The sequence below is a fragment of the Mesoplodon bidens genome (genome assembly GCF_964165515.1).
Source record: "Mesoplodon bidens genome assembly, chromosome: 9".
Taxonomy (NCBI): Eukaryota; Metazoa; Chordata; class Mammalia; order Artiodactyla; family Ziphiidae; genus Mesoplodon; species Mesoplodon bidens.
The window spans coordinates 85091058-85118441 of record NC_138166.1 but is presented as its reverse complement, the minus strand read 5'-3'; the positions used below and the strand labels follow the sequence as shown (position 1 = coordinate 85118441).

The following is a 27384-nucleotide window of genomic DNA, read 5'->3' as shown; positions in this document are numbered from 1 at the left end:
GAAAGGAAGCTTTGGCTTGGACCAGGGTGGTTGAAAGGCAGTCAGATTTGGAACACATGTGGATAATGGAATCAATAGGTCTTGATGATGAATAGATTGGATGTGTAGTTGAGGGAATAAGAGGAATCAAGGATAACCCCAAAGCTTTCTGCCTGAACAATAGAATAAATGGCAGTGCCACCTCTTGAGATGGGAAAGACTGAGGGAGGAATGATGGGGAGGGAGAATCAAGAATTATTTTGAACTTGTCAAAGTCTGAGATATCCGTTAGCATCCAAGAGCAGATGTAAACTGCAGTTGCATCTGGTCCTCAACCAGAATGTAAACTCCAAGAGGATAGGGATTTTTGTCTGTTTTGTTTACTACTGTATTCTTGGAGCCTAGATGAGCCCCTGGCACATAGCAGGTTTTTTCTTTTTGTTTTTTTAAAATAAATTTATTTATTTATTTATTTATGGCCATGTTGGGTCTTCGTTGCTGCATGCGGGCTTTCTCTAGTTGCAGCGAGTGGGGGCTTCTCATTGCGGTGGCTTATCTTTGTGGAGCACGGGCTCTAGGCATGCAGGCTTCAGTAGTTGTGGCACGTGGTCTCAGTAGTTGTGGTACACAGGCTTAGGTGCTCCACGGCATGTGGGATCTTCCTGGACCAGGGCTCTAACCCTTGCCCCCTGCATTGGCAAGTGGATTCTTAACAACTGCGCCACCAGGGAAGTCCCACAGCAGGTGTTTGATAAATATTTAGTATTTGCTGAATGAACAAATAAATGCATAAATGTGAGTCTGAAGCTTTCATAGTTTGAAGTCCTGGCCTATAGCCATTGCTGAGCAGAATGATAAAAAGCAAATGGTGGCAACAAATACCATATGTTGGGCTTCCCTGGTGGCTCAGTGGTTGAGAGTGCGCCTGCTGATGCAGGGGATATGGGTTCGTGCCCCGGTCCGGGAAGATCCCACATGCCGCGGAGCGGCTAGGCCCGTGAGCCATGGCCGCTGGGACTGCGTGTCCGGAGCCTGTGCTCTGCAACGGGAGAGGCCACAACAGTGAGAGGCCCGCATACCAGAAAGACAAACAAACAAATACCACATATTAATACCTAAAATAGTGAGAGAAAGCCGTGTCTGAGGGGCCTCTTCCCTCTATTAGAGCTCAAATTCAAATTTCTGGATTGGTCTGCCACATGGAGAAAAGGGAGACATGGAGAATAGAGGGCCAGAGCCTGAACAGAGGAATGAGTGAAACCATTTATGTGAACTTTTAATGTATAAGATCTCTCCAAATACAAAGGAAGTCCCAACAGTGATATGAATTTGCTTCTTGAGGGAAAACAAAGCGGAAAAGTGAGAAAGAAGAGGCTTCCTAAAGAGATCTTTCCACATTCCCAACCCCCCTCACCCTAAGTCTACAATACAAAATATTGAAGTTTTTAAAGTTTTTGTCAGTATTGAAATTAAATATATGGTTTGGTGTGAAAATGTAATGTACAGGAAGACATATAGTTTGGTATGATTATGTATTATCCTACATCACTGTTGCTGGCTATCACACTATGAAAAGTCTGATGTTATTTGAAAGAACTGGAAGGATCGAGAAAATAAAAAGAGGGTGGGAGAAAGCTTGTTTGTTTCAGCCTACTGAGATGCCAATAAATCAGTGCTAATTGCCCAGAGTCTACGTTTTGTGGATGAACTCAATCTTGACAATGAATTGTGACACTCTGTCTCCCATATCAGGGTAGAATTCTGTAATGCTGACAAATATTCTTCTCTCTTGGAGAGAGGCATCTTTATTGATCACATCTATTCCCTGAACCATTCTGTCTTACAGTTGGGTCTTTGATGCTTGGACTTATAAGCTAAGAATCTGCAACCTTTTTCTGTGGTGCCATTGAGCTAGATCAGGAGAAAGGCTCTAAAGATACAAGAGAATGAAATGTGTCAGTGGGGTTGGGAAGGTGCCGTGAATGGGAAAACACATCTTCTGCTCCTCCAGATAGCATCCCAGCCACAACATTTAGAAACTTGCCATGGTGAGTGGCTTCAGTCCCAAGGTTTTTCCTGAGACCACCTTCTATCCCTTACTGTCCATCCTGTATATTTTTAAAAACCCATTTTCTTCCCTTTTGTTTCTCCTTTGGCCCCCATATCCCTTACACTCCTGTGCTAAATTGAATGAAAGCTCTGTGTAGAGAGACAGCTTCCACTCTCTCGTGAGTAGATATCCCCATATTTTAAATAGACAGATCTACAAACAAATCTCATGGCCTTGAATTTCCCAGGTTCCCAATCTCCTGATCTTCTTCTTATGTCTCTATTTCTGGTAGTCTTTCTTAGCTCCATATTTATTCCACAGTGGCTATTGCTGCGGCTACATTCTCCTCTTCATAAAATCATTAACTCTGAAAGTCATTTTCCATTCATTCATTGCTGAATAATGCTAGTTCTGTTCAGATTTGATATTGATCAACAGATGAGATGAATGGATGTTTAAACCCTGGTCCCACTCTGCCCACAGATGGAAGGCAGGTTGCTAGGCAAAGCTTTCTGCCCAGGCTTCAGTTTCTAGCAGGCTTTCATTTTTGCTTTGCCATGGAGATAATTTCCTGAAACCCCTATTTCCTTGTTTGCTGGTATCTGAACCAATGTAGAACATTCACACTACAGCCTCAGCATTCAATGCAGCCAGGATGTTGAGGTATTTGATGTACCAAATATACCTCCTCCCCCTACAGGTTCCAAAGCAATTTTTTTTAAAATGCAAAAATCAAATAATTTCGAAGTATCTGTTTTTGCTAGAGGCTAGTTTGGAGTCTGTGGCTGGGACCTGAATATAAATTTGGTTTCTTAATACATCCCCCTAGCCCCCAGGTAACTTACCACATGTTGCTGGCAGGTTGTTTGGGAAAGCAAGAGCCAAAATTGGGATTACCTACCCTTGCTCAGCACTATATACCACAGATTTTCTTTTCAGAGAAGAAGGGAGGATGCTACCATACCAATACTTTTAAAAGGATAGAAGTTTCTGTGTTTTTTTTTTTTTTTTTTTTTTTTGCGGTACACGGGCCTCTCACTGTTGTGGCCTCTCCCGCTGTGAAGCACAGGCTCCGGACGTGCAGGCCCAGCGGCCACGGCTCACAGGCCCAGCCACTCCGCGGCACGTAGGATCCTCCTGGACCGGGGCACGAACCCGTGTCCCCTGCATTGGCAGACAGACTCCCAACCACTGCGCCACCAGGGAAGCCCTCAAAGTTTCTGTTTTATAAGCAGTTAGAAATAGGAGGAGAGGAAGAAAATGGTTCCACAAAGAGTTCTTCCTGCCTCCTGCCCTCACCTAATACTCCCCAAATGTACTATGCCACCTCAAGCACCCCATCCTTACTAGCCAGTGTTTACCTGGGCTGTGAGGTCTCCATCTAGACATAGAAAGTTGTGGAGATGAAGGGATGAGAAGAACAATTCTTAGGTCCCATCATAGATCAACACCTAAGGGGTAGTAGAAAGGGATGACCAACCTGAGTTTTGGTGGATGCAGCTCCTGTGTTTGGAAAGAAGACAGTCAGGGGAGAATGTATGATACATTCACATTATCTTCTCTCAGATGGTCTCTGTTCAAGCAAATCCTGGCTTTGCCATGAACTCAAGCCTAGCAGGTTTTTTTGATCTGATTTATCTGCCTTATAACTGGTAGCATGGGCTTGCTTATTAAGCTTTGATACTTTTTGTGAGTTTTTAATCGTTTCTGTACCTTCAAAAGTTGCAGCTTAGATGCTTTAAGGTAGAGGCTCTCCTCTCTTTTCTCATCTCTTCCCGTGATTCCTGGGGCTCCTTTCTCCTGGTTCTCCAACCTCTGGCCACTCCTTTTTGGCATTCTTTACACCATCCACTCGTGATGTTCTTCTTTTAGTGTTTGCTTTATCTGAGGCTCTGTCCTGTGCCTTAGTGTCTTTTCAGCCCACCGTTTCTCCTGCTTAAGCTCATTGACTCCAGTAGTTTCAACTAGCATATATACTTGATGTTGATTCCCAAAGCATATTTTAAGCCATTTACTTGACACTGTCCCCACCTGCATCTCATACTCAGTGGACCAAAACCAAAATTCATCAACTGACTCCATCTTCTTTATGCTACCTTTTAGTAAATTGCACCCACATTCACTCAGGTAACCGAGCTAGAAATGTGACTATAATATTCATGAGCCCATGGATCCAACCGGTTACCAAGTCTTATTAATCCCACCTTTCTAACATCTTTCAGATCTCCCTCTTTTATCCTTCTTCATTGCCACTACCTTATTTTAGACCTTATATCAGTTCAGACTTTTTTTTTTTTTTTTTTTTTTTTTTTTTTTTTTTGCGGTACGCGGGCCTCTCACTGTTGTGGCCTCTCCCGTTGCGGAGCACAGGCTCCGGACGCACAGACTCAGTGGCCATGGCTCACGGGCCCAGCCGCTCCGCGGCATATAGGATATTCCTGGACGGGGGCACGAACCCGCGTCCCCTGCAACGGCAGGCGGACCCCCAACAACTGCGCCACCACGTAAGCCCAGTTCAGGCTCTTTTGGTTGCAAACAACAGAAACAAACTGACTAATTTAAGCAAAAAAGGGGTATTTATTTGAAAAGACATTGGGAAAGCTCACAGAATTGGAGGGAAAACTGAATAACCATGCTTCAAGGAAGACTAGATCTGAGGCGTTTCTGGGGACCTTAGCAAGTGGAGCTCAAACTTTCTGTCTGGGACACTGGGTAAGGTAACTCAGCTACAATCACCTTTCATCTCTCTGTCTTTATCAAACTTTCAAATTCCTAGTAAAGAGAATCTGGTTGGCCATCTTTGAATAAGTCATCCAGGGCTAGGAAACAGGGGTGAGAGGCAAAAATTGCCATAGACCCTTCTCAACCCTTCCTCAATACTAACTAGCTTTCTCAAATGCCTCTGCATCTTTCCAATCTATAGTTCACATGGCCACCATTTTTGTATTTTACAAATATATACTGTTCAAAGTATCCCTAGTTAACATCCCTCCATAGTGCTTCATTATTCATAGAATAACCTACAAGCTTCTTCTAGGGACTTCACTCTAGGATTTAGACCCTGGCTTCCTCTCTAGTCTCATCCCTTACTACCGTTTCATTAAATCTTTTTTTAAAATTAATTAATTAATTTTGGCTGCGCTGAGTCTTCGCTGCTGCGCGGATTTTCTCTAGTTGCAGCAAGTGGGGGTTACTCTTGGTTGCGGTGCACGTGCTTCTCATTGCTGTGGCTTCTCTTGTTGCGGAGCACGGGTCTAGGCATGCGGGCTTTAGTAGCTGTGGCACACGGGCTCAGTTTGTGGCTCACAGGCTCTAGAGCGCAGACTCAGTAGTTGTGGCGCTCGGGCTTTGTTGCTCCGCGACATGTGGGATCTTCCTGGGCTCGAACCCATGTCCCCTGCATTGGCAGGAGGATTCTTAACCACTGCGCCACTAGGGAAGTCGCTTCATTAAATCTTATGTTCCAGGCATACTGTGGTTACTGGCAGTGCTCCTAAACAAGACATGCTTTATTCTATGCTCACGTTTTTGCTTGTGTTGCTCCCTCTTTCTCAAATGCCCATTTCCTCTTCTTTTCACCTGGTTGACTCATACTCATCTGTCCAGGTTCACTTTAGGGATTAGGTCCAAACCTCTCCCTGTCTCTTCTCATCCAGGTTAAGTGCTCTTCCTCTCTACTCCGCTAGCATCCTGAACTTCTCTCTAACATGCCCATTGCAACGTGTTGCATTCCACTCTTCCCTGGTCTGTCTTCTAGGTTAAACTGTGAGCTCCTTGAGGTCGAAGACTACATTTAATTTATATTTGGTTCCCATTACCTACGACAGTGCCTAATATGTCATAGATGTTTGGCAAATATATTGAAATAAACAAATATTGATTTGAATGCCTAATGTATAAAGCACTGTGGGTGGAACAAACATAATATATATATAATTCATATTTCACTTTCAAGGAGCTTACTGCCTAGGGAGCAAACAACCTGCATATAAGAAGAGTATACGTAGAATAACAATTTACTATATAATTGCATGCACAAAAAAACAGTACCTGCAGGCTAGAATTTGAGATTAGATTGATGTGGAAAGTCTTCTCTGAAGAAGAAAGGCTTAAGTAGTAACATAAGTAAAGAAGAAGACTCAAATGGTTTGAAGAGGTTGGGGAGAGAGTTTTAAGTTTGGAGAATAAGAGAAATAAATGTTCACTATGTCTGAGGAACAGGGTAAAAACATTGGCTAAGGCAGAGGTTGATTAAGATACAGTGAAGATATATCCTTACTGTATAGCACAGGGAACTATATTCAATATCCTGTGATAAACCATAATGGAAAAGAATATGAAAAAGAATGTATATATATGTAAACTGAATCACTCTGCTGTACCGCAGAAATTAACACAACATTGTGAATCAACTATACTTCAATAATTTTTTTTCAAAAAGATACAGTGAAAGGGTCAGTGTGTGTGTATGTTGGGGAGTCATAGGCTAGAAAAACAAACTGGAGCAGATTGTAGCAGATTTTGTTTGAAATCTTTGGACTTTTCATTCTCTGACTCCAACATAGAACACCTCAGCATTCTAGAATGCCTTTTCATCACAAATTCCCTGTGTCTCCTCTAGAATATTTTCAAAATGGACAGTTTCCATGTCAAGGAATTTCCCCTTCTTCCCTGAACTAAGCTTTCCTAATGTCCTTCAAGGTATTGTACACTCCATCTTTCTATTCTTATTTTAGATGTAGTTTTTGTGTTTGTGTGATGTTTTTCCCCACCCTGGGTTGCAGACAAACAGCACAAGCCTTATATCCCCCAATTTGTTGGCTCCTACTTATTTTAGTTTCAATATACATGTGAGCTGGACTCACAATTCCAGAAAAACTAAAGGTGAGAAAAGGGTGAAAAGCTTATTAGTCTATTTCCCTTGAAGGGAAGTTTCAGAGGTTAACTCAGTCTAGTGATAAACTCTAGATAGTCATATTTAGGGTTTGTGTCTAGACAATCAAACTAGACATAAACCCTGAGCAATCACCTATCAAAACCCTTAACATTAATATAGATCTTTCCTCCAAACCCGTAGGCTTTATAGGAGCTTGGGCTAATAGGCCTTATCAAAGCTCTACTTAATTGTCAGGGCCCCCATAATTTGATCTCATCCTACCTCCCCACTTTTATGTCTTACCATTTCAAACAACAACAGCAAAAAACCAAAAACAAAATAACCTTCCAGTCAGGACTAATATCTGGAAAAGTATGATTATATTGAGAGGGGAGGTATACATTAAAGGATGGCTACTCCTCCAAATTTCTCCCACAACTGACACGTGAATTAATTTTATTTCAGGTCTTTATATAGGTAAATCTCACCACTGTCATGGAATTAGAACGTCACCTTTAAATCATTTGGTTAACTCTATTTTTACAGATGAGGAAATTGAGGCCCCAAGAAATGAATTGACTTACCTAATATGTTAGCATGTATTTGTCATTATTGTTTCACATTTAACAATCACTTTCTCTTCCCTCCCCACATTTACCAACTAAACTTAAGTTCTTGAGGGCAAGGATCATCATGTCTTGTGCACTTTCTGCCTTCACAACAGCATAATAAGTCTCCTCTTGTTTCCCACACAGGATCAAGAATGGGGCTGAGCACACAGAATGTGCTAAGAAAAGAATGTTTGGATTGAACTGAACCCCTGCAGAACGTGGACTATTTAGAGGCACTGAGTTTGGCCTCTGGTTGAATATTTGCCTTGGGTTGGCCCACTTAGCAGTGAACAGTAATGGGCCAAAGGAGACAGGCCAAGTGTGTAGTCTTGTTTGCCCAACTAAGTTATGAATACCTTCTTATACAGACTCATTTTGTAGTCCATATCACTTTGAACAGTACTAGTCACAGAGTAGACACTCATTAAAAACATTTTAATTGACTTACTGTCCTTGGATCAAAAATCAGATCTCGATCTGTGCTTCATACAGCAACTAGAGTAGCTTTATCAAAAGAAAAATGCCGGGCTGTCAAATATGGACACTGCTGGGCTGAAGAAGCATTTTTCATGCAGTTTTATGCCTTAAATTGGCCTTGAACAAGAGTATCTGGGATCCTGTGCTGCCTCTTAGATACCAAAGAATCATTTTGAAAAGTGCTACAATAAAGCCTATAATATAGTGTTAATTATTAGATAACTTAAGGTAATAGGACACATCAAAAGGGCACCAACTCTACGATGTTAAGTGGGGGTGAATTTATTTTGGTCTACCCACAATGTGTCACCCTCTCTCCTGGGGACTATTTTTAAGACCTCTGGCCTGAGTTAATGATGCAGCTGGTGGCCAGCAATAGATGGAAGTGAGCCATCCTTGGATGGGATTTGATCCTGGATTTGGGATTATTTGTACCATGCTATAGCCCGTTGACCTATCAACTACATAGCTTGGCCATTTCTATTTTTCTTATTTTGGTCTTTACTCTGCCACCCTCATTTTTAAAGGAGAGAGGTTTAGTTGAGGTAGTTCCAGGATCCCACTTAATTTAAGCTAGTTTAACCTCCAAAGAGAAAGCAGGCTATTTATTTTAAGTAACCCAATCTTACTGATGAGCATCTTTCACTATGTTAGGGCAGTAAATGGGTTTAGTAAGAATTGGTCAAGGAATCCAAAATACTTTGTTACTAAATATTGCAACTTTTGCCCTTTTTCTTCAAAGGGAACTGGTATCTGGGGGAGAGGGAGATGGGAAAGTAAATGAAAGTTTAGATTATGAGAATATTTGCCACTGATGATTGTTTTTATTACCTTAATTCTAGGTAGGGAAATTTAGATGTGGTTAGGTATATGAGGGAACCAGTAATCCAAGCATGGTCATTAAGAATTGGAAATTTAGTTGTGAAGTTCCACTAACTGTATCCCTTCTCATGGAATCATTGGCTAATTATTGGCAAGGGCAGAGCTGTTTCCATGTGGAGAAGAGTGTGCAGGTAGACATTCAAAACAGTAGGTGGTCTTTGAGGGTATTATGATTGTCCAGTTGCCCAAAAGAATTTGCTTAAGCAGTCTACTAGACCAGTTCCTTGAGTGGTCTAAAACCCCTATTTTTTTTAAATTGAGGTATAGTTGATGTACAATATTATATAAGTTTCAGGTGTACAACATGGTGATTCACAATTTTTAAATGTTATATTCCATTTAAAGTTATTATAGAATATTAGCTATATTCCCTGTGTTGTACAATATATCCTTGTAGCTTATTTATCTTATACATAGTAGTTTGTACCTCTTAATCCCCTACTCCTATCTTGCCCCTCCCCCCTTCCCACTCCCCACTGGTGACCACTATTTTTTGTTCACTATATCTGTTGTGTGAGTCTGTTTCTTTTTTGTTATATTTCCTAGTTTGTTTTATTTTTTAGATTCCACATATAAGTGATATCATGTAATATTTGTCTTTCTCTGCCTGACTTACTTCACTTAGCATAATACTCTCCAAGACCATACATGTTGTCGAAAATGGCAAAATTTCATTCTTTTTGTGGCTGAGTAGTATTCCATTGTACATACATACCACATACTCTTTATCCATTCGTCTGTTGATGGACCCTCAGGTTGCTTCCATATCTTGGCAATTGTAAATAATGCTGCTATGAATATTAGGGTACATGTATCTTTTTGAATTAGTATCTTCAGGGTTTTTTTGGATATATACCCAGGAGTGGAATTGCTGGGTCTCATGGTAGTTCCATTTTTAGGTTTTTTTTAGGAACCTCCTACTGTTTTCCATAGTGGCTGCACCAATTTACATCCCCACAGTGTATGAGGGCTCCCTTTTTTCCACATCCTCTGCAACAATTGTTATTTGTGTTCTTTTTGATAATAGCCATTCTGACAGGTGTGAGGTGATAGACTATTGTGGTTTTAATTTGCATTTCTTAAAACCCCTATTTTAGAAGAAATCAACTTATCAGTTGTCACCATGTCTTCAAGAGGTCCCACTTGATTAACTCTTCAAACTGAAGAGCCCAGCATGCAGGCTGAATAATGAGTCCTGTTCTTTACTACCCCTACATATGCAATTAGTGGTCACCCAAACTTGGCTCTTCTAAGTCATGTCCCCAAACTTCATTGAGGGAGGTTGATAACATGTAGAAGACCAAGACTCTGAGTAAGAAAAAAATAATTCGATATTCTGCCTCTTTTTCAGGTTTCAGTATGGCAAATCAAAGACTTCAAGAACTAGCCCAGTTAAATTTGAGAAAGAAACAATTGTTGATAGTGATGAGGTAAGAAAGAGCGTTAGCAATGTTCACTTGTAATCTTTCTTTGGAATTGCTTAGACTACTTTATAAGCTGGGTCTCACAAACTTCCTGTTGAAAAGCAAAAAGGGGTCAAGATTTATATAGAAAGCAACGTTAGTTTATCTAATTTTATGAAAGAGAAACAGAGACATAGAAAAGGGAAGAGACAGGGACATATCAGCAAAGAATCAGGGCTCAAAACCCAGGGACCAGAAATCTATTTTAGGGGATGAGCGAGTGTTAAACCCTGACTTAAACTTGATTTTGTGGTCACTTCTTGCAACAAAACTCCTTTGGATAGCTTGGTTGCTTCCCAAGGTTTATTATATTCAAGTGAATTTTCCAGGTAAACTTTTATTTCATCAGCCAGAGTTAGTATACAATTCAACATAATGTTAGTATACAATTCAACATAAAACTAAAAGCATACTCCAATTTGGACATTCTTATGGATTTAGTCAACTACTGGAGACTAATTTGAAAACAAGATGCAATCCATTAGAAAAACTTGGGAGTAAAAACATTTTTCCCAGAGACTTTCCCCAAAAATTTAATTAAAAAAAAAAACAACTATAAAGGAAAAGTCTTCACATCTTCTCCCAAATAAATTTTTCCGAGACGTCTGTGATTCTAAATATATATGTCATATCTGTGAAGCCGGTTTTTCAAATGTATTTTTGTTTTGAACAAAGGGACTTCAGTTTTACAGAAGGTAACACAAATGAAATCATTGCATCTTTGGATTTGTCCCCTATTTCATCCCACCATTCCTAAAAGAATGTATGGCATATCTCTGCTAGTCCTCCCCCCAGTCCTCCTCCAAGCCCTGGAAATTGCCAACTCCTGGCATTTTCCTCCCCTCATCACACAGTTCTGTCCCACTCTTACTATCTCCCTCTTCTCCATTCACCTTCTTGCTGTATTCACCTGTTCCGTGTGAGTTCCCTTTCTTCTGAATCCCAGCTACTATATCACCTCCTTGGGGGCATGGCAATCTTTAGAAATGCTCATCCACATACAGGATTGTGCTCTTTATCTGATTCCTGATTAGGCCAAGCCCGAAGGAGATAACTCAGAGCTTTTATCTCCTTGTGTTCTCCTCCCTTTGATTTATCCTTAGATAACCTAGGGCTAAGCTAGAGGCCAGGCAACAGCCTGGGGGTCAACAGAAGGAGATGGAGGAGGCCCAGCAACCCTACCACCAGACATGGCACTCAAGCAATCCACCAGTCACCAGCACCACCACCAGCAGAAAAATACAAAGTGGTAGACAGAAGGGTTACCAAAATTCAATTACTTTTTGCCACATTTCTGGAAGAATTATATGTCACAGAAATATTCAAAAATGCAGACTACACCATTGTTTCTCCCTTCCTGTGTGCCGCCCCCAGCCCCGAAAGCAGTTATCCGCCAGGCTTCCTTTCACTGACAACCCTTAAGTTATTGCCCTTTGTAACTTGTTTTTCTCCTTAAAGGTTGTTTTGTTTTTCACCTGACTTCCCTTCTATAGAGATGGAAAAGGCAGAAGAAAGAGGTGTGAGCTCTAGGGGTGATTTGTCCCAGTTTAAACTTTAGTGCTGTCCTTGTCTATTTCACCCCTTCACTTCCTAACAGCTCCTAACATTTCACAAAGCTGGTCCACATTTCCATGTACAAGCTACCCCGTCAGGATGCCTTAGAACCTAGCTCTCCATGCTATGGTCCTCATTCCAGAAACCCAGGGTGCAGAGCATGGAGTTCTTCTCACTTAATTTAAGTTAGAGACCAGATTTTAGCCAGACTAAGGTGAGGTAAGGAAAGGAATATGGCTTAGGATAGGTACAACTTGAAATACTAATTTTGATTATTGTCTCTAGATTGTTGATGCAGTCGGGCAATCAAAATTTGTTCTAGAGAACCTTCACCATGACACAGTCCATCCAAATTTGGTAGGTGATAAAAGCATTCCCCCAAGATCTCCAACAGCAAGTTTCAGCTGAGGTCCACTGCAGAGTATCCCAAGTGCCTCCAAGTGCCACCAGCTTCTGTGACTGTGCATCCTCCTAGGACAGGGAAGCAGAGCTGTCTCGGGACACTGTTGGGAATGGTGGTGAGGGAGGAGGGCGGGAGTGGGAAGAAGGTGGTCCCTGCAGCTGATTTTTTTTTTTTTAATTGAGAAAACATATTTCGAATCAGGAAGTATTCTGTTCTCTCCCTCTCCCTTCCTCCCTCTCTAATCCTCTGCCTTCCTCCTATTGATGGAAAAGCAAGTTTAGTGGGCATGCCCCTTCCCCCACTACACCTTAAGTGACATGCTGTCTTTTGTGACTGCTTTTCCTTTCTTTAACTTTGTGCTTATTCTGCACATTAATGTGGTTGTGCCTGTGGAGAAACGTTGGTGGGTGGGAAGATGCAGATAAGGGCTGTGTTGACCCCCTCAGGGCTCTCTGAACTAGGAGATTTGGTTCCTGGCAGTTTCTCCCCTCTGCCTCAGAGTGAGTTGTAGAGAAGGCCGTTTAGGTTGAACACAGAAACTTTTGCTTGCCCTATTTTGTTGGACACAATGTTGGCACAACTTTTTCACAAGAATTAAGTCATCTCGCTCCTTTTAATGTGGAAACTTTTCCATCTCATTTCCCCAGCCCCTTGGTCTGTTTGAAGGGAAAAGCTCTGAGAGAAGAAAGGAACAGAGAGCTTCAGACATTTTCTATTAAACCCAGCCCCTGTCCAGCTTCTATCCCTACCCCAGAGAGGCAAAAGATTAGCCAACTGATTTGTTAATCTGCTCTTGAACTAATCCTTTTGTCTCTCTGGAAATCTTTCTCTCTGCTTAGGCCCAGTACTATGAGCCTTTGAAGCCCACTGCATTGCATAAATTCCTGGCTCGAAACAGGAAAATTCAAAGCTTCACATTGAAAGTAACAGAGTATGATCAGGATAAGACCTTACTGATTATGACCGACAACCCACTTCCCTGCTCAATCGACCATCAAGGAAAGGACATGACATCAAAATACTTTTCCAGTGAGTTACTGCTCAAGGTAATGGCACCTGGGGAAGTTTCCTGGCACCCTGAGTAAGGATCCTGAAGAATTAGGAGTTAGCTTGAAGAAGGGAGCTAACCTAACATGGAGGATGGTACTCAGGACTCAACCTCTTCCTTCTTATTCTTTGCCATATGCTTCACCAAATAGAATCTGAGAGCCTGGGAAATACTCAGAATCAGAGTTGTACAAACTTCGGTCATGAAACTTCATTACACAGAGAAAAGAGGGGCTTAATTCAAAATTGTTCCTCCTTGGTCAAAGATATTTAGTTTGTAATTAACAAAGCGTAAACTAGCCACTGGCTTTCTAGTTGAGTATAAAGTAGCAACAGATAAAACAGGAAATGACGAACAAGGAACAGAAATGAATATCAAATTGGGAAAGGGGTAAAGGGTTATGCTCTATACCCACTGCTCTTGGGTGTCAGAAGGAGAGAACAGAAAATTTACTATCACAACAGCCAGATGTTTGGGACTTTGTTATACACTAGAGAAGTTCAAATTCAATTCAATAAACAATTGCTGGACATATACTACGCTAAGAACTAAAATATAAAGATGATTACAGGACAGTTTCTATCTTGAAGGAACTTGGAGTCTAACAGGAGAGACAGATCAATAAATGAGATATAAAAAGTAATTATTATATACCAGGATATATGAATAATAAAAGAATATACAAGATACACTAATATACAGTAGAGAACAGTATCTTTGTTGGAGTAAAGGAAGTAATCAAAGAGGTTTTACAGAAGAGGTGACCCCTGTCCAAAAAAAAAAAAAAAAAAAAACAGAATATTCCAATCAGTGGGAAGGGCAATGGCATAGAGACATGAGAAAGTGAGGTGCATTTAGGAGGATGTAAGAGAGTAAATGGCAGGAGATAAAAGGTAAAATCAAATTTGCATTTTAGAAGACATTTTTTGGAAGTTGAGAGAAAGGTGTATTAGTTGTGGAAGAGAAAAAATCAGTAAGATTAGTTATATTGTTACTACAATTGTCAAAGTGAGAGATGCTGAAGAACTGAATAAATCAATAACAGAGGAAATGAAGAAAATCAATTAAGAGATATTTAAGCATATGATCTAAAAAAGATCTTGACAGCCTTAAGAGTGGGCCTAATATAACAAGAAGAAATTAAATAAGTGAAAGTGTAAATTTTAAAAATCTAATTATTACAGAAATTTGATGCTGGGAGTGGAATTATCCAAGACAGACCGTTAAAATAAAATGTGGTCAATATGGAATTAGTATTTCTTAGCAGCTAGATGGATGGCAGTGAGAGATTCCTTTCCAAACGGATGATAAAATGCTAATATCCAATGGTATATGCTGACAAAGGAGTTAATTAATTCATGGCCTATGGTTTCTTGGGTCTCAGAATTTGTGCCATTTGAACATAGCCTCAGTGGTTGTTTCTCATGGTAGTGGATAATATACACTGAGAGGAACAAATGTCGAGCCAGGGTTGCCTTGCTCAAGGTAGAGAAGGAAATACAAGACTATCATGTAACCTTGGTGCAAGAAGAGCTTTCTTCCAACAGCTGGCACTTTGTGAGCCTTCCAGGTCACATGTGGGACCTGATCATATTCATGAGTAAATTGTGGTACCAGCCAAATTGTATTAATAGACAGTATTAAGGCTCTGATTGTCAAAGACTGGCAGCATGGTAATTTTATGGGGCTATCTGGAAGAAGTCCAAGAAGATGGAAATGCCCAATATCTAGAATGCCTCTTTAATATTCATGCTGCATCCCTTCCTCTTACTATACAAATGTGACAATCTCTTGTGAGCCTAAGATTATGCACAAAAGAAGCATTCTTTTGCTACACCCAGACATGTGTATAAGAAGAGTGTGGGTACCAGCAATCAAGTTGAAGAATGAACCAGATGTGTCTATCACAGTGATTGTTATACTCACAGCCCCTTCTAAGTGACATGGCCCTACCACAGTTTGTGAAGAATAGGATGCCCCAAAAGGTCCTATTTTGAATAACTAGACTCAATTCTCTATGCCTACCTAGGACCAGAGAAGGCCATCTGATCCAGTGAAGCAAAATTCATAGGCTGGTTAGTGACCTGTGGTGTAGATTGGTACCCCCAAATCAAACCAAACAAACAAAACCCCAAAACCAAACCAAAACCAAAACCAACTAACTGATGCCAAAATGTTGGCCTCTGTACCACCAGCACTGAACTAAATCTCGGAGACAGAGTTTTGGGTGAAGTGGAAAAGAATAGCTTTATTGCTTTGCCAAGCAAAGGGAGACACAGTGGGCTCCTGCCCTGAAAAACTATGTTCCAACCTGCGAGGATTTGATGAGGAGTTTTATAGTAATGGTTCAAAGGTTACTGATAAGATTAGGGTGTGTGCAGGGCCTGCACTCCTTTAATCTCAGGTGGTCTTGATGAGCTTCTCTGGTCCCTTTAATCTCACCTCAGGTGGTTTCTTGGCTGCTCCTCCCTTGATTAGCAACTGTTCAAATCTTCCCTTTGGAACTCAAGGAAGGTCATGGAGGCTGGAGGCTGGAGTCTGTTCCCTATGAACAAGAAATGGGGGACAGAAAGGCTTCTGTGCCCAGGAGCCACACAGGGTCCTGCTCGGTTTTGTAACTTATCAACAACCAAAATCCCTGAGCTAATCATATTCTTGCTTCCAGGCATCTGAATTGGGAAAGGAAAAGATTGAGGCTGTGGGAATAAAACCTGAAAGGGCATGTAGAGGAAGGCCATAAAAAAGTCAAACCATGAGGAAGAAGGTAGGGGCAGCTTGAAGTAGAAATGAATAAGCAGAAGCTGTGGGTAGAAAAAAAGATATGCAGGGTAAAGGTAAGGAATGAACACTAGAGACAGAAGGAAGCAGACAGGAAGAAAGTAGGAAGCGTGTTAATGACATGATGCTAAATGATATGAGACAAGATAGACAAACTCATGCAGTAGTGGTCCTAGATAGTGCTGCCTTGGATTCCAGATAAGTTTTTTATTTTTGTTTTCCTGCTCTAAGGTCTAGCTCTGCTAAGGTTTCTGCTCTTTTGTGGCCAGATTATGAGCTGTGTCTTAGGTCCTAGGCACACATGCTGCTACTGTAAAACCCCTATTAATTGAGGTAACTTAAATGAATTCCTGTTCCTCAAAACTGGAAGACTTTAAAGAGAATGAGTACAGAATTGAAAAGAGTTGATTCAGCAGCAAGCATTTTTAAAAAAGAGGTTTGAAAATTCTGAGCAAAAAAGTTCAGTACAGGTCAATTAATTAGTTTGGTTATTCATTCATTAATTGTCATTCTTTTATTCATTCAACAAATATTTATTGAGCACTTACTATGTACCAGGCAACGTTATGGGGTAGTAAGGATCTATCAGTGACTAAGTCAAAGTTTAATTCCAGTGAGGTAGAAGACCATAAGCAAGCCAACAATCGCAAGGATAATGTATAATGTGATAAGTGCCTAAAAAGCAGGACAAGGGAATGGAGGGTGATGGGTGTGAGTGGTGATTTTAGATAGTGTAGTTAGGGAAGGCTCTCAGAAGCAGCAATGACATTTGAAGAGACTTTAATAGGATGTGTCCTGCAGTTGCTACACCTAGCATATTGTTTTCATTTCAAATTGCCATATATTATATAAATATAATTATAAACATAATGTGTAAATATAAGTTGTAACTTTCTCAAATGAGTGAAAATGAGAGAAATCAGGAAAACAGTGAACCCAAAGCCATGTCATATGAAAAAAAAAAGTTCAAAATGTTGGCAATGTTGAGCCTGGAAGAGAGAGGGCGCTCAGGAGGAACGTGATAGATTTCTGCAAATTCTTTAAGGATTCTGTGGAAGAGACACTAGATTTATTCCGTTTGGACTGTAGGGTAGAAGTTATAGGGGATAGCAATCAGCTGATCAAAGATGAAGTAGGCTGGGTTTTTAGATATAGGAAGATTGACCACTTGATAGTGTTACTATGGAGGGAATAAGAGTGTCAGATGAATGGTTAGACTTGATGGCCTTTAAGATCCTTTCTGAAAGTCTTTGATTCTATGACTTTAATAATGATGAAATTATTACCACAGAAAACATCCCACTCTGTGGCCTTTTCACTGCAGACAGAGAATGGGATGTGAATGAGACAGCCATCTCCAAGAAAGGTGGGTAGAATCCCATGGATCTATTTCCCAATTTATTACCAAATGTTTGGTTTCCTAAGCAATTCACTAATTGAATCCTTCTCAAAACCTGGGAAATTTGTCTTCCATTTACTACAAAGGGCTAGTGGGCAAGCTTAATTGATTTCTTAGGAAACTGACCTAACTTTGGACAAATCATCTGGCTGTGAAACAAATAGGTATTAGCCCACTCAGGGAATTGTTTTCTCTTCTTTGGGTTTCTGCATCCCTACTTCCCTCTTCGGCAGGTTTTGCTGCATGATTTTAGGGGAACTGGAGCTTAGTCCAGGAGCTTAGGTCAGTAAGTCCAGGGGACTCAGCTAACTCCCTCACTTACTCTTCTTCCCTTTGCTGCAGGAAAGTCATCAGCACAAGCCCACTGAGAACTTCTTCCTACCTCTGATGTATCAGAAAAAAAAGTTAAGATCTGGGCTGAAACCAATCTTCCCTGTGACACTGTTGGAAGACCCTAAATCCAAGAGAGAACAATGGTTTAGGTGAAGTCCTGGCTCTTTCTTACCTTTTCCTTATTCGTGTCACTATCTCTTTCCAATACGATTTAACAAACACTTTTTGGTTGTACGGAATGTGGACAACTGTATAATAAGACAGCTTCCCTACATGATCCCCAACCACACTTCTACCTTAGCAACAGAGAAACAGTAATGCAAAACTAAAGTTTTTCACAAGAATGATTTTCAAGAGTGAAGAGAAGTATTCAAAGGTCTATGCTTTGAGGAAGCAACAACAAAAAATTTCCCTCAGTGCCTGTTAAGGGTTGTGATATAGGAACAATTTGCTATGTATGAGATTTGATTTGGAACTGGTTATAGGAGCAGCTTATATCTTGTTTGGAGAGGAGAGAGGAGATTCTGGAGTTCCTTCATAGGTTTACAATGCTAGGTTCTAGAAGCATCCCTTCCACTGAACAATACTCCCACTCTGTACCAATGAACACTCTCAAATCCTACTGTCCTTTCTTCTCCCCCAGAATCTGAGAATGCAGTCAGTGGTTCCATTAATCCCTCACCCTAGGATCTACTAAATGAACTTTCTTTGTTAAGGTTTTCCACGGACAAAGATTTCAAGAGTGAAGGGAAGTATTCAAAGGTCTATGCTTTGAGAAAACAGAAAAAAATGTACCCTCAGCTCAACTTTGCTTCAGTCTGTAAAAGAGATCTGAGGAGTGATGGTAAGGTCCACTCTATCAAAACAATGGTTTATGGGATGGAGATGTGGGCAGGAGGGACAAACTATGGGGACGAGAGATAAGGGCAAATCTCTCTTGGAGGTTCTGGAGACTAGTTTTCCTTTTAGCATGGAAGCCAAGAACTGACAGAGGCCCAAGTGGTGCTAGGCTTTCCACCCTGTTTAAATCCTCACATTTCAAGAAAGCTCTAGCATAGTGTTTTCCGCATAGCGTTTTCCAAACTACATCACCTACCACTTTACTAGTTTTGGTCAATGAGTTATTTGCCCTGTTATTTACTTAATGTTTTTCTTTCAAATTATTTTTTTTGTCCTAATTAATACTATATCATTGACATCATGGGTTTGATATACTAATCACATGGGTTTTTTTCTGTTATACATTTCTCTCAAACATTTAATCAAATTCATAATAATTACATTTTAAAAATTAATTTATTTTGGCTGTGTAGGGTCTTCGTTGCTGAGTGCAGGCTTTCACTAGTTGCGGCGAGCGGGGGGCTACTCTTCGTTGCGGTGTGAGGGCTTCTTGCGGTGGCTTCTCTTGTCGTGGAGCACGGGCTCTAGGCGCACGGGCTTCAGTAGTTGTGGCACGAGGGCTCAGTAGTTGTGGCTTGTGGGCTCTAGAGCACAGGCTCAGTAGTTGTGGCGCACGGGCTTAGCTGCTCTGCGGCATGTGGGATCTTCCCAGACCAGGGATCGAACCCATGTCCCCTGTATTGGCAGGCGGATTCTCAACCATTGCACCACCGGGGAAGTCCCATAATAATTAAAATTTAAAATGTTTATCTATGTATCACCTAAAACTACCCAGTGGTATGCATATCACACTTCGAGGAAAACTGTTCTAGAAGGGCCAAAGGATAAGCTATGAGTCTCAGAGGTCCATGAGTCTCTTTGGGGTTGAGGCAGGATATGGCGTGGAAGAGGTTTGGGATAAGGTTGTAAGGAAGGGGTACAACAAAAATGCTCCTCACAAATTGTCATTCATTTAGCAACATTTATGGGGCACTTACTAGTGTTGGATATTTATCAAGCACCAATAATAATAGCACTTTCTATATGTAAGACAGATGGATGGGCCAGGTCATGAAGGGCTTTGTATATCTGTATAAATAAGGATTTAGGTTTTATCCAGTAGGCGGTTGGGACCCACTGAAACATTGCAGAGCGCTGAACACACATTTGTGTATTAGAAGTATAATCGATGGCTCCCCAGACTTCACCAGCCTATGGCCCCAAGATAAGGTTCATTTCTCCTACGGGACTGCTCTCCTCGAGCAGTTTCTGGAACTCCCTAAGGTATGCTTCCCTGTTCTACAAGGCCATCCTAGTGATTGCCAGCCACCCTCAGCTCAAACAGTCACAGTTCCAGAGGTATGAGGTCATATCGTACCATCCCTTACCTGGCTTCTTCAAGTGTCTCTGCTCCTTCTGTACCTATCTGCCACACCACCTGACATCCCTCCTGCCTCTCTTAACGCCCCATATACAGCTAAAACCAAGCTGTGATATTAAATAACACTTCATAGATGTGAAGAAAAATTAAAGGATGGCAGAGTCATTTATCTTGCTTTAAAAGGGGACACTCTTAGGCTCAGCCTCAACGCCCCCCTCAGTCCCTTCATACTTCCCAACAGGCCCCCCCAGCACATTATCCATTCTTGGGAGTCTCTCGGCTTACCAGCACTGTCTCTGCCTAGGATCCCAATACCCTTGGCCCAAGGAAGGGGAAAAGGTAGCTCCTTCCCCTAAACCTGTTTATTTTCAGCCCCCAGAATAAATAAGTAGGAACATCTATTTCCTTCAAGGGAAACTCCACATGGAAAGCAAGCTTTGAGCTTTATAAGCCAGATAAGGCAAACATAATAGTACATTTAGTATACATAATAGTACATTTAGAGTTAAATCTTAAATGATATCATATGCAGGATATCAGCAGTTCTGCTTAAATCTATATTGGAAGGAAAAATTTCTCCAGTCTAGAATCTAATCTGGATGAGAATTTCTCTGATTTTTCAAGAGCATGATTCTGTTAAGGTATCCCAGTTTACATTTCTAAACAGAACACTTAACATCTCTGTCTGCAGCATTTATTAGAATTATGGTGACTTTACAGTTTCCCTCAAGAAAAATGAGAGGATATTTACTTATGTATCTAAAGGGCCCATTATTATGCTTTTCCTAAACAAAGACAATCTACTGTGAAGTTGAAAGTGTCTCTACTTCAACTAAAAGAGAACCTAGCAACTCCTCCTTCCATCAATAATTTTCCATGTTTACCAGGCTTCCAAATAAAGAAAGATTACATAGAGAATTGCTTGGATGGGGGCCATGAAGGCTGGTTAGGAGGCTGTCCAAGAAACAAACAGATAGGACCCGAATTAAGTTGACAGCAGTAGGAATAAGAAAACAAATTTAAGGGATATTTACAAGGCATAATGCTTCAAAATGGGGGGGGGGAGGGATGGGAGCAAGAAGAGCCCACAACGGAGGCGTCCAAGAAGGGGAGAAGTTGAAAGAGAATCTGGAAAAAGTGATGACAGTGAAGCCAAAGGTAGAAACAGTTTCTTAGTTACACTCTCAGACAGGAGAACTGAAAAGGCTAAGAGGAATATGAATATACAAGTGAAAGTACCTTCACTTATGTAAGCGTCAAAATGGCCACAGATGGAATCATTTGAAAGGGGTGGGATTAAATAGGGAAGACCCTAAACTGGTGGGTGTTGATGAAGGGAAGAATTATAAAGAAGGTTGGACTGGTAGTCCGTGGTCCAAAACCTATCCTCTTGCTCAGAGTAAAGACCAGCTTTCTCGGCCCTCCGAGCGGGTCTCTTTTTACGTCTCACATTAAGTGTCCTAAACCCTCTGGAAATCCACGTTCACGAAGGTGCCCTGTGCTTTGTTGCAGTCTCCAAGAAGTCAGGGAGCAACCTGCCAACTTCCCAGATGATTTGGGAACCATTAACCGTTTCATCACTCCTGGAAGAGAAGCCCACCAGAACCGCGCCAGGAGAGAGCGCGTTCCGCAACGGAAGGGCCCAGCAGTGGATTATAAAAAAAGCCACTGTCATTAAATGAAAACAAGCCCTACATGCCCCTCGCCTCATCTCCAGAGTCTGAGCGGCCTGGAGAAGTCGCCATTTAGGGCGTGCCAACCAAATAAAATCTCATTCTGCCCTCTCCGGGCGTGGGCTGCCGGGTCGCTTGCAGGGTGGGCCGTGGTGAGTCCCCTGTTGCGATCTGTCACCTTAGGGGCGGGGACGCGGCCCCGGGGAGCCCACCCTTGGCCCCGCCTCCGCCGGGCTTGGGGAGGAGGCGAGGGCGTGGCCACGTCCCCGGGGGTTGAGAGCGGCCGGCGACTGCCGGGGAGGGCGGGCCTTGTCTCCGAGTGACGGGACCGCGGCCCAACCGGAGCCAGAGCACGGGGCCGACCTTCCTGCAGCTTCTTCCGCTTGCTGGCTGCGGCGCCTGGGACGGTCGCGGTGGGTCTGGGCGCTGGGAAGTCGTCCAAGATGATTAAAAAATTCGACAAGAAGGACGAGGAGTCTGGTACGCGCGGGGCGTCTGACGCCCACCCTCAGCCGCGGGGTCCCCTTCCCCTGCCCGCCGCTACCTGCTCTCGCGGACTGCGGACCTGGGGGCGTGGGTGCCGGTGTGTCGGAGGGCCGGAGTTGGAGCCCAGCCCCTCCTCCGACCCACTCCGCTCTAGCCGGGGGCCTGCCCCTAGCCCCTCCCCCGGGCGCCGGAACCTCCCCTCAAGTCGCGCGCGAGCGCCCGGGCGCTCGCGCGCAGCCTCGGGCTGCTCGGCGGCCCCGCCCCCAGCCCCCTCCTCCGGCGTAGCTCCTCGGAGCCACCTGCTCCAGTTCGCCAGGGGTGGGCTGCCCACCAGAGTCCGGCCCATGGCAGGTGGCGGAGGTAGTGAGTGTGCGCTTGCGAGAGGCGGGGTGGGGTGGGGTGCTGGTAATGCAAGGCCCACGGTGGGTCTGGGATTGACGGGACTGAGTGTGTTTGTGAACTTTGTGGTGTCTGTACCTTGCAGTCTCCCTGGGGACCTCTGCTTTGTCCGCTTCCGTGCGGGCAAGCCTGCTCCGTGGTACCTAGCTTGTTTAATACTCAAGCATCCAAAAGTGAGTTGCATCTTGATACCCGTCTTTGGTCCAGAGTAAATGAGGAAGATGCCAAGTCACCTCAAAAAACAAAAACAAACAAACAACACCCCCCCCCCCCCAAAAACCCTCAGTGCTCGATAGCTGCTCTAAGTGTGGTCCAGAGTTGGGTTAGTAAACCTCTGTGGCCTCTTCCAGCTTGACGTGTATCTAATTCTCTGATAAACTCCTCACAGTAAATGTTAGAAACGCATAAAATAGTGCTTTCCTTTAGGGAAATCCAAAGGACCCTACCACAGTCTCATTATTAGTTGTATGGACATGACAGATATTTCTAACATTCATATAAAAAGAAGACAGGGCAAGAATACACTCATTTCAGGCAGGGTTTCTGCAAAAGAGAAGTACAGGATCTTACAGGATAGCAGACAGAGCTAGTGTCACAATCAGAAGGATTTTAATCAGTTTGTATGCATATTAGTAATGATTATCACTGTGAAATCCAAGTGGTCACCTCACTTGGGTGAGATTTCCCAAGCATTCAATACCCTTCTGTAGAAAGTAAGTTTGTGTAGGACAGCTATTAAAGACATTTTTTTTCCCCTATAACATAGGTAGTGGCTCCAATCCTTTTCGGCATCTGGAGAAGAGTGCTGTCTTACAGGAGGTATGGCTTGGAAGTATAGTGTGTTTTTTTCTTTTCTATTCCATTTTAGAATGGGGGACGAAGAGTCCCGGAATGCTCTGATCCAAAATAAGAATTAAGGAATGTAACTGAGTCCAAAGAATATGTACTTGAGGGAAAAAGAAGAGGGGTTACTTGTCATAGGAGGGTCTAGAGCTTATAGAAATGCAAAAATATGTAGACTCTGTCACACGTTGAGAATTTTAAATAAAACACCAAAGGAGGTGTTTAGTGCAAGGTTATTGAAGGAAGTTATAGATATTAAGCCTATTGTATTCAAATGATGTAGATAAATATTGTGATTCTTACTTAATAGATAAAGCCCACAAGTTGAAGTAGCAGACCTAAGGGAGTGAGTATAGAATGGAAAACCTAGGCCACATCTAATAATTTATTATATAACATAATAAATTGAAAACTGTAAGCAACATTATTTGGATACTGTGATTAAAATGTATAATAGTCTTTATTTAAGTTGATTTTCTGTAATCTGTGATAGCAAAGATAGAAAATATATATAGCAGTGCTTTTGTTTCCACAGGCTCGTATATTCAACGAAACGCCCATTAATCCAAGAAGATGTTTGCATATTCTTACAAAGATTCTTTACTTATTGAACCAGGTAAATTATTTTGATTTTTCTCAGATTTGTGTCCTGGAATAGAAATACATGACATGCAGTGAAGTACTTTCTGGCAAGTGTAATTATTTATTTTTTAAAAATTCACTTAAGGGCTTCCCTGGTGGTGCAGTGGTTGAGAGTCCGCCTGCTGATGCAGGGGACAGGGGTTCGTGCCCCGGTCCGGGAAGATCCCACATGCCGCGGAGCGGCTGGCCCATGAGCCATGGCCGCTGAGCCTTCCCGTCCGGAGCCTGTGCATCCGGAGCCTGTGCTCCGCCACGGGAGAGGCCACAACAGTGAGAGGCCCATGTACCGCAAAAAAAAATAAATAAATAAAAATAAATAAATAATTTTAAAATTTACAGTGTTTGATTAACATAATAATATGTAAAATTTCTTGAGGACGAGGAATATGGCAGACATTTCTTTTTTATTCATGAGGTACCAAATCAGCTAAGCACATAGTAGGATCTCAACGTTGATTTGAATTTAACAAGTATTAGTTAATATTAAAACATGTTGTTTAGATATGTTCAGAAAATAAAAATATATTGCAAAATCTTATACAAATTCCAGATATTTTATCCTTTTGGGGGGAGTATATTATATTAATATTTTAAAGCTTTGATTTTAATATTCAAATTTTATACAGGCATACCTCATTTTATTATATTTTATTACATTTTTTTTTTACAAATTGAAGGTTTGTGGCAACCCTGCATTGTTAGATGATGGTTAGCATTTTTTTTAGCAGTAAAGTATTTTTAAATTAAGGTATGTACATTGTTTTTTTTTCCGACGTAATGCTATTGCACAGAATAGACTATAGTGTAAACATAACTTTTATACGCACTGGGAAACCAAAAAATTCCTGTGACGTGCTTTATTGCAGTATTCACTTTATTGCTGTGGTCTGGAACTGAACCCACAGTATCTGCAAGGTATGCCTGTATTTATTTTCCCTACTCCACCACTAGCAGTATGATTCTGCGCTTAACTGTTTTGTGCCTTAATGTCTTTTTCTGTAAATGGGGATTATGATAATACCTGTTTTATAAAGTTATAATGATTAAATGATACAATAAATGTGAAGCACTGAGAATAGTCCTGGACACATAGTAAACATTCAGGAATAGTTTTCATTCGGTCATTCAGCATATATATTTATTACATACCTGCTGTGTTCTATGCACTGTTTTAGGCACTGGGGACGTAGCAGACAAAACCAACAAAAATATTTGCACTCGTGAAACAGATCCCACTTGTGCTTTTTTTCTTTTTAAATTAATTTATTCTTGTCTGCATTGGGTCTTCGTTGCTGTGCACAGGCTTTCTCTAGTTGCAGCGAGCGAGAGCTACTCTTCGTTGTGGTGTGTGGGCTTCTCATTGTCGTGGCTTCTCTTGTTGAGGAACACAGGCTCCAGGCGCGCAGGCTTCAGTAGTTGTGGCGCACCGACTCAGTAGTTGTGGCGCTTAGTTGCTCCACAGCATGTGGGATCTTCCCAGACCAGGGATCGAACCCATGTCCCCTGTTTTGGCAGGCTGATTCTTAACCACTGCACCACCAGGGAAGTCCCCCACTTGCTCTTTATCGTTATTTATTTAATTTTTTTTCTTGTGTGTGGTTTTATTTATTTGTTTGTTTGTTTCTTGTGTGTTTTTTTGGTTTTTTTGCTTCAGACTAAAAAAATCTCATGATTTTTAGTCTAGAACCTTAGAAAATGTGAGTCTGTTTCTTAGATTCACACACACACACACACACAAACACACACCCCCCTACCTCAGGTGGTTTACATTTGGTGCTAAGAAGACTGTGGTTTCCAATTTGAATTCCCTGAGAATATTTTTACTTTACTGTGCTTCATGACTGAAGACCTCATCCAGAGACATGAAGTTTTGTAGCTTGCAAATGGAGGCAGAGCAACAAGAACATGCTTTTAAGTAAAATATATCTATTCACAAACATATATCCTCGTGTGGTATTATATTAGAAACACTTAATGCAAAGTCAGTTTGATTTAACTTTTCATCGCATACATTGTGTCCAAGTTGGGGAACTCCAGTCTATAAGCAGAATTTTGAGTAGTTAAAGTTGGTTCAGAGTAGCATATATTTTTACATTGACCAATACTGCTTTGATGGGCAACTCATGTTGAAACATATAATTATCTTGATAAGGAAGTTACCCACACAGTCTGATCAACAGTCAACTAGGTGAACAGATTTGGGAACTTTATCTTTTGCCTAGTTCTTGGTAGTGCTTTATGGAAAAATACTTATAAGTTTCTACTAGAGTTGACATATCCGTATATTCTCTGAGTTTCAAGTCAAAAAGTAGGGACTTAGGATTTACTGTACTAGTATGACTGACAAGTAGATGGGTGTCTGTATGTTCTCTAAATATGAAAGAAAGTAAGGGAAATCTCTTGCTGATGAGCAAGCTGGGTACTCTGACTTAAGTAATTGTAAACTCTTATACTTTCTCTTTCATCCTAAACTTTCAGGGTTTTTCTTCAAAATTTGTTTATTCTTATACCTATGACAATTGATTAGTTATATTTTTTATGAGAGCTGAAGCCCTGAAAAGTGATTGAGCCTAACATATCATATAGGATTTTTTTTTTTTTTTTTTTTTTTTTTTTTGCGGTACGCGGGCCTCTTACTGTTGTGGCCTCTCCTGTTGTGGAGCACAGGCTCCAGACGCGCAGGCTCAGTGGCCATGGCTCACGGGCCCAGCCGCTCTGCGGCATGTGGGATCTTCCCAGACCGGGGCATGAACCTGTGTCCCCTGCATCGGCAGGCGGACTCTCAACCACTGTGCCACCAGGGAAGCCCCTATAGGATTGTTTTTAATAAAGAAGTTAAATACTGAAATGGTAATGTTTCAGGTGGTCTGTGATCTGCAGTGTTTTGACTATTAATAAAATATTGGGTTGGCCAAAAAGTTTGTTTGGGTTTTTCTGTTACATCTTACAGGAAAACCCGAACGAACTTTTTGGCCGACCCAATACGTTATCTAACACCTTGCTACTCAAAAATATGTGGTTCCCAGATCAGCAGCATTCACATCACTGGGAGCTAATTAGAAATGGAAAATTTTAGGGTTCACACCAGAGCCACCGAATCAGAATCTGCATTTTGGGAAGATCCTCTGATGATTTATTAAGCACATTGAAGTTCTGATCCAAAGCATGTTTTTAGGGGCTTGAGCCAGTGTCTTGAGATGTATTAGCAGCCCTATAAACCTTACTTTT

The 27384-nt window shown here is 41.6% G+C and overlaps 2 protein-coding genes across 3 annotated transcripts in view; both read left to right on the top strand.

Annotated features, from left to right (window-relative positions):
• Positions 1-7812: 7812 nt before the first annotated feature.
• Positions 7813-21888, top strand: TSGA13 (testis specific 13; the record flags this gene model as incomplete). The annotated part of the gene is made up of 7 exons (XM_081244184.1): positions 7813-7835; positions 10227-10305; positions 12178-12249; positions 13135-13341; positions 17863-18002; positions 18570-18697; positions 21626-21888. The coding sequence occupies 7 exons, from the start codon at positions 7813-7815 to the stop codon at positions 21793-21795; spliced, it is 819 nt and encodes a 272-aa protein (XP_081100310.1). The 3' UTR covers positions 21796-21888.
• Positions 21889-22138: 250 nt separating this feature from the next.
• COPG2 (COPI coat complex subunit gamma 2) overlaps positions 22139-27384 on the top strand; it is a 138537-nt gene continuing 133291 nt past the window's right edge. Inside the window, exons 1-3 of one of the 2 annotated variants that reach the window (XM_081244782.1) lie at positions 22139-22266; positions 23438-23490; positions 24050-24130. In XM_081244782.1, the coding sequence (XP_081100908.1) occupies positions 22230-22266; positions 23438-23490; positions 24050-24130 (171 nt within the window). In that variant the 5' untranslated portion in view covers positions 22139-22229. Of the gene's footprint in view, positions 22267-22497; positions 22633-23437; positions 23491-24049; positions 24131-27384 lie in introns of those variants that run through there. The other variant, XM_081244783.1, reaches the window with a different exon arrangement.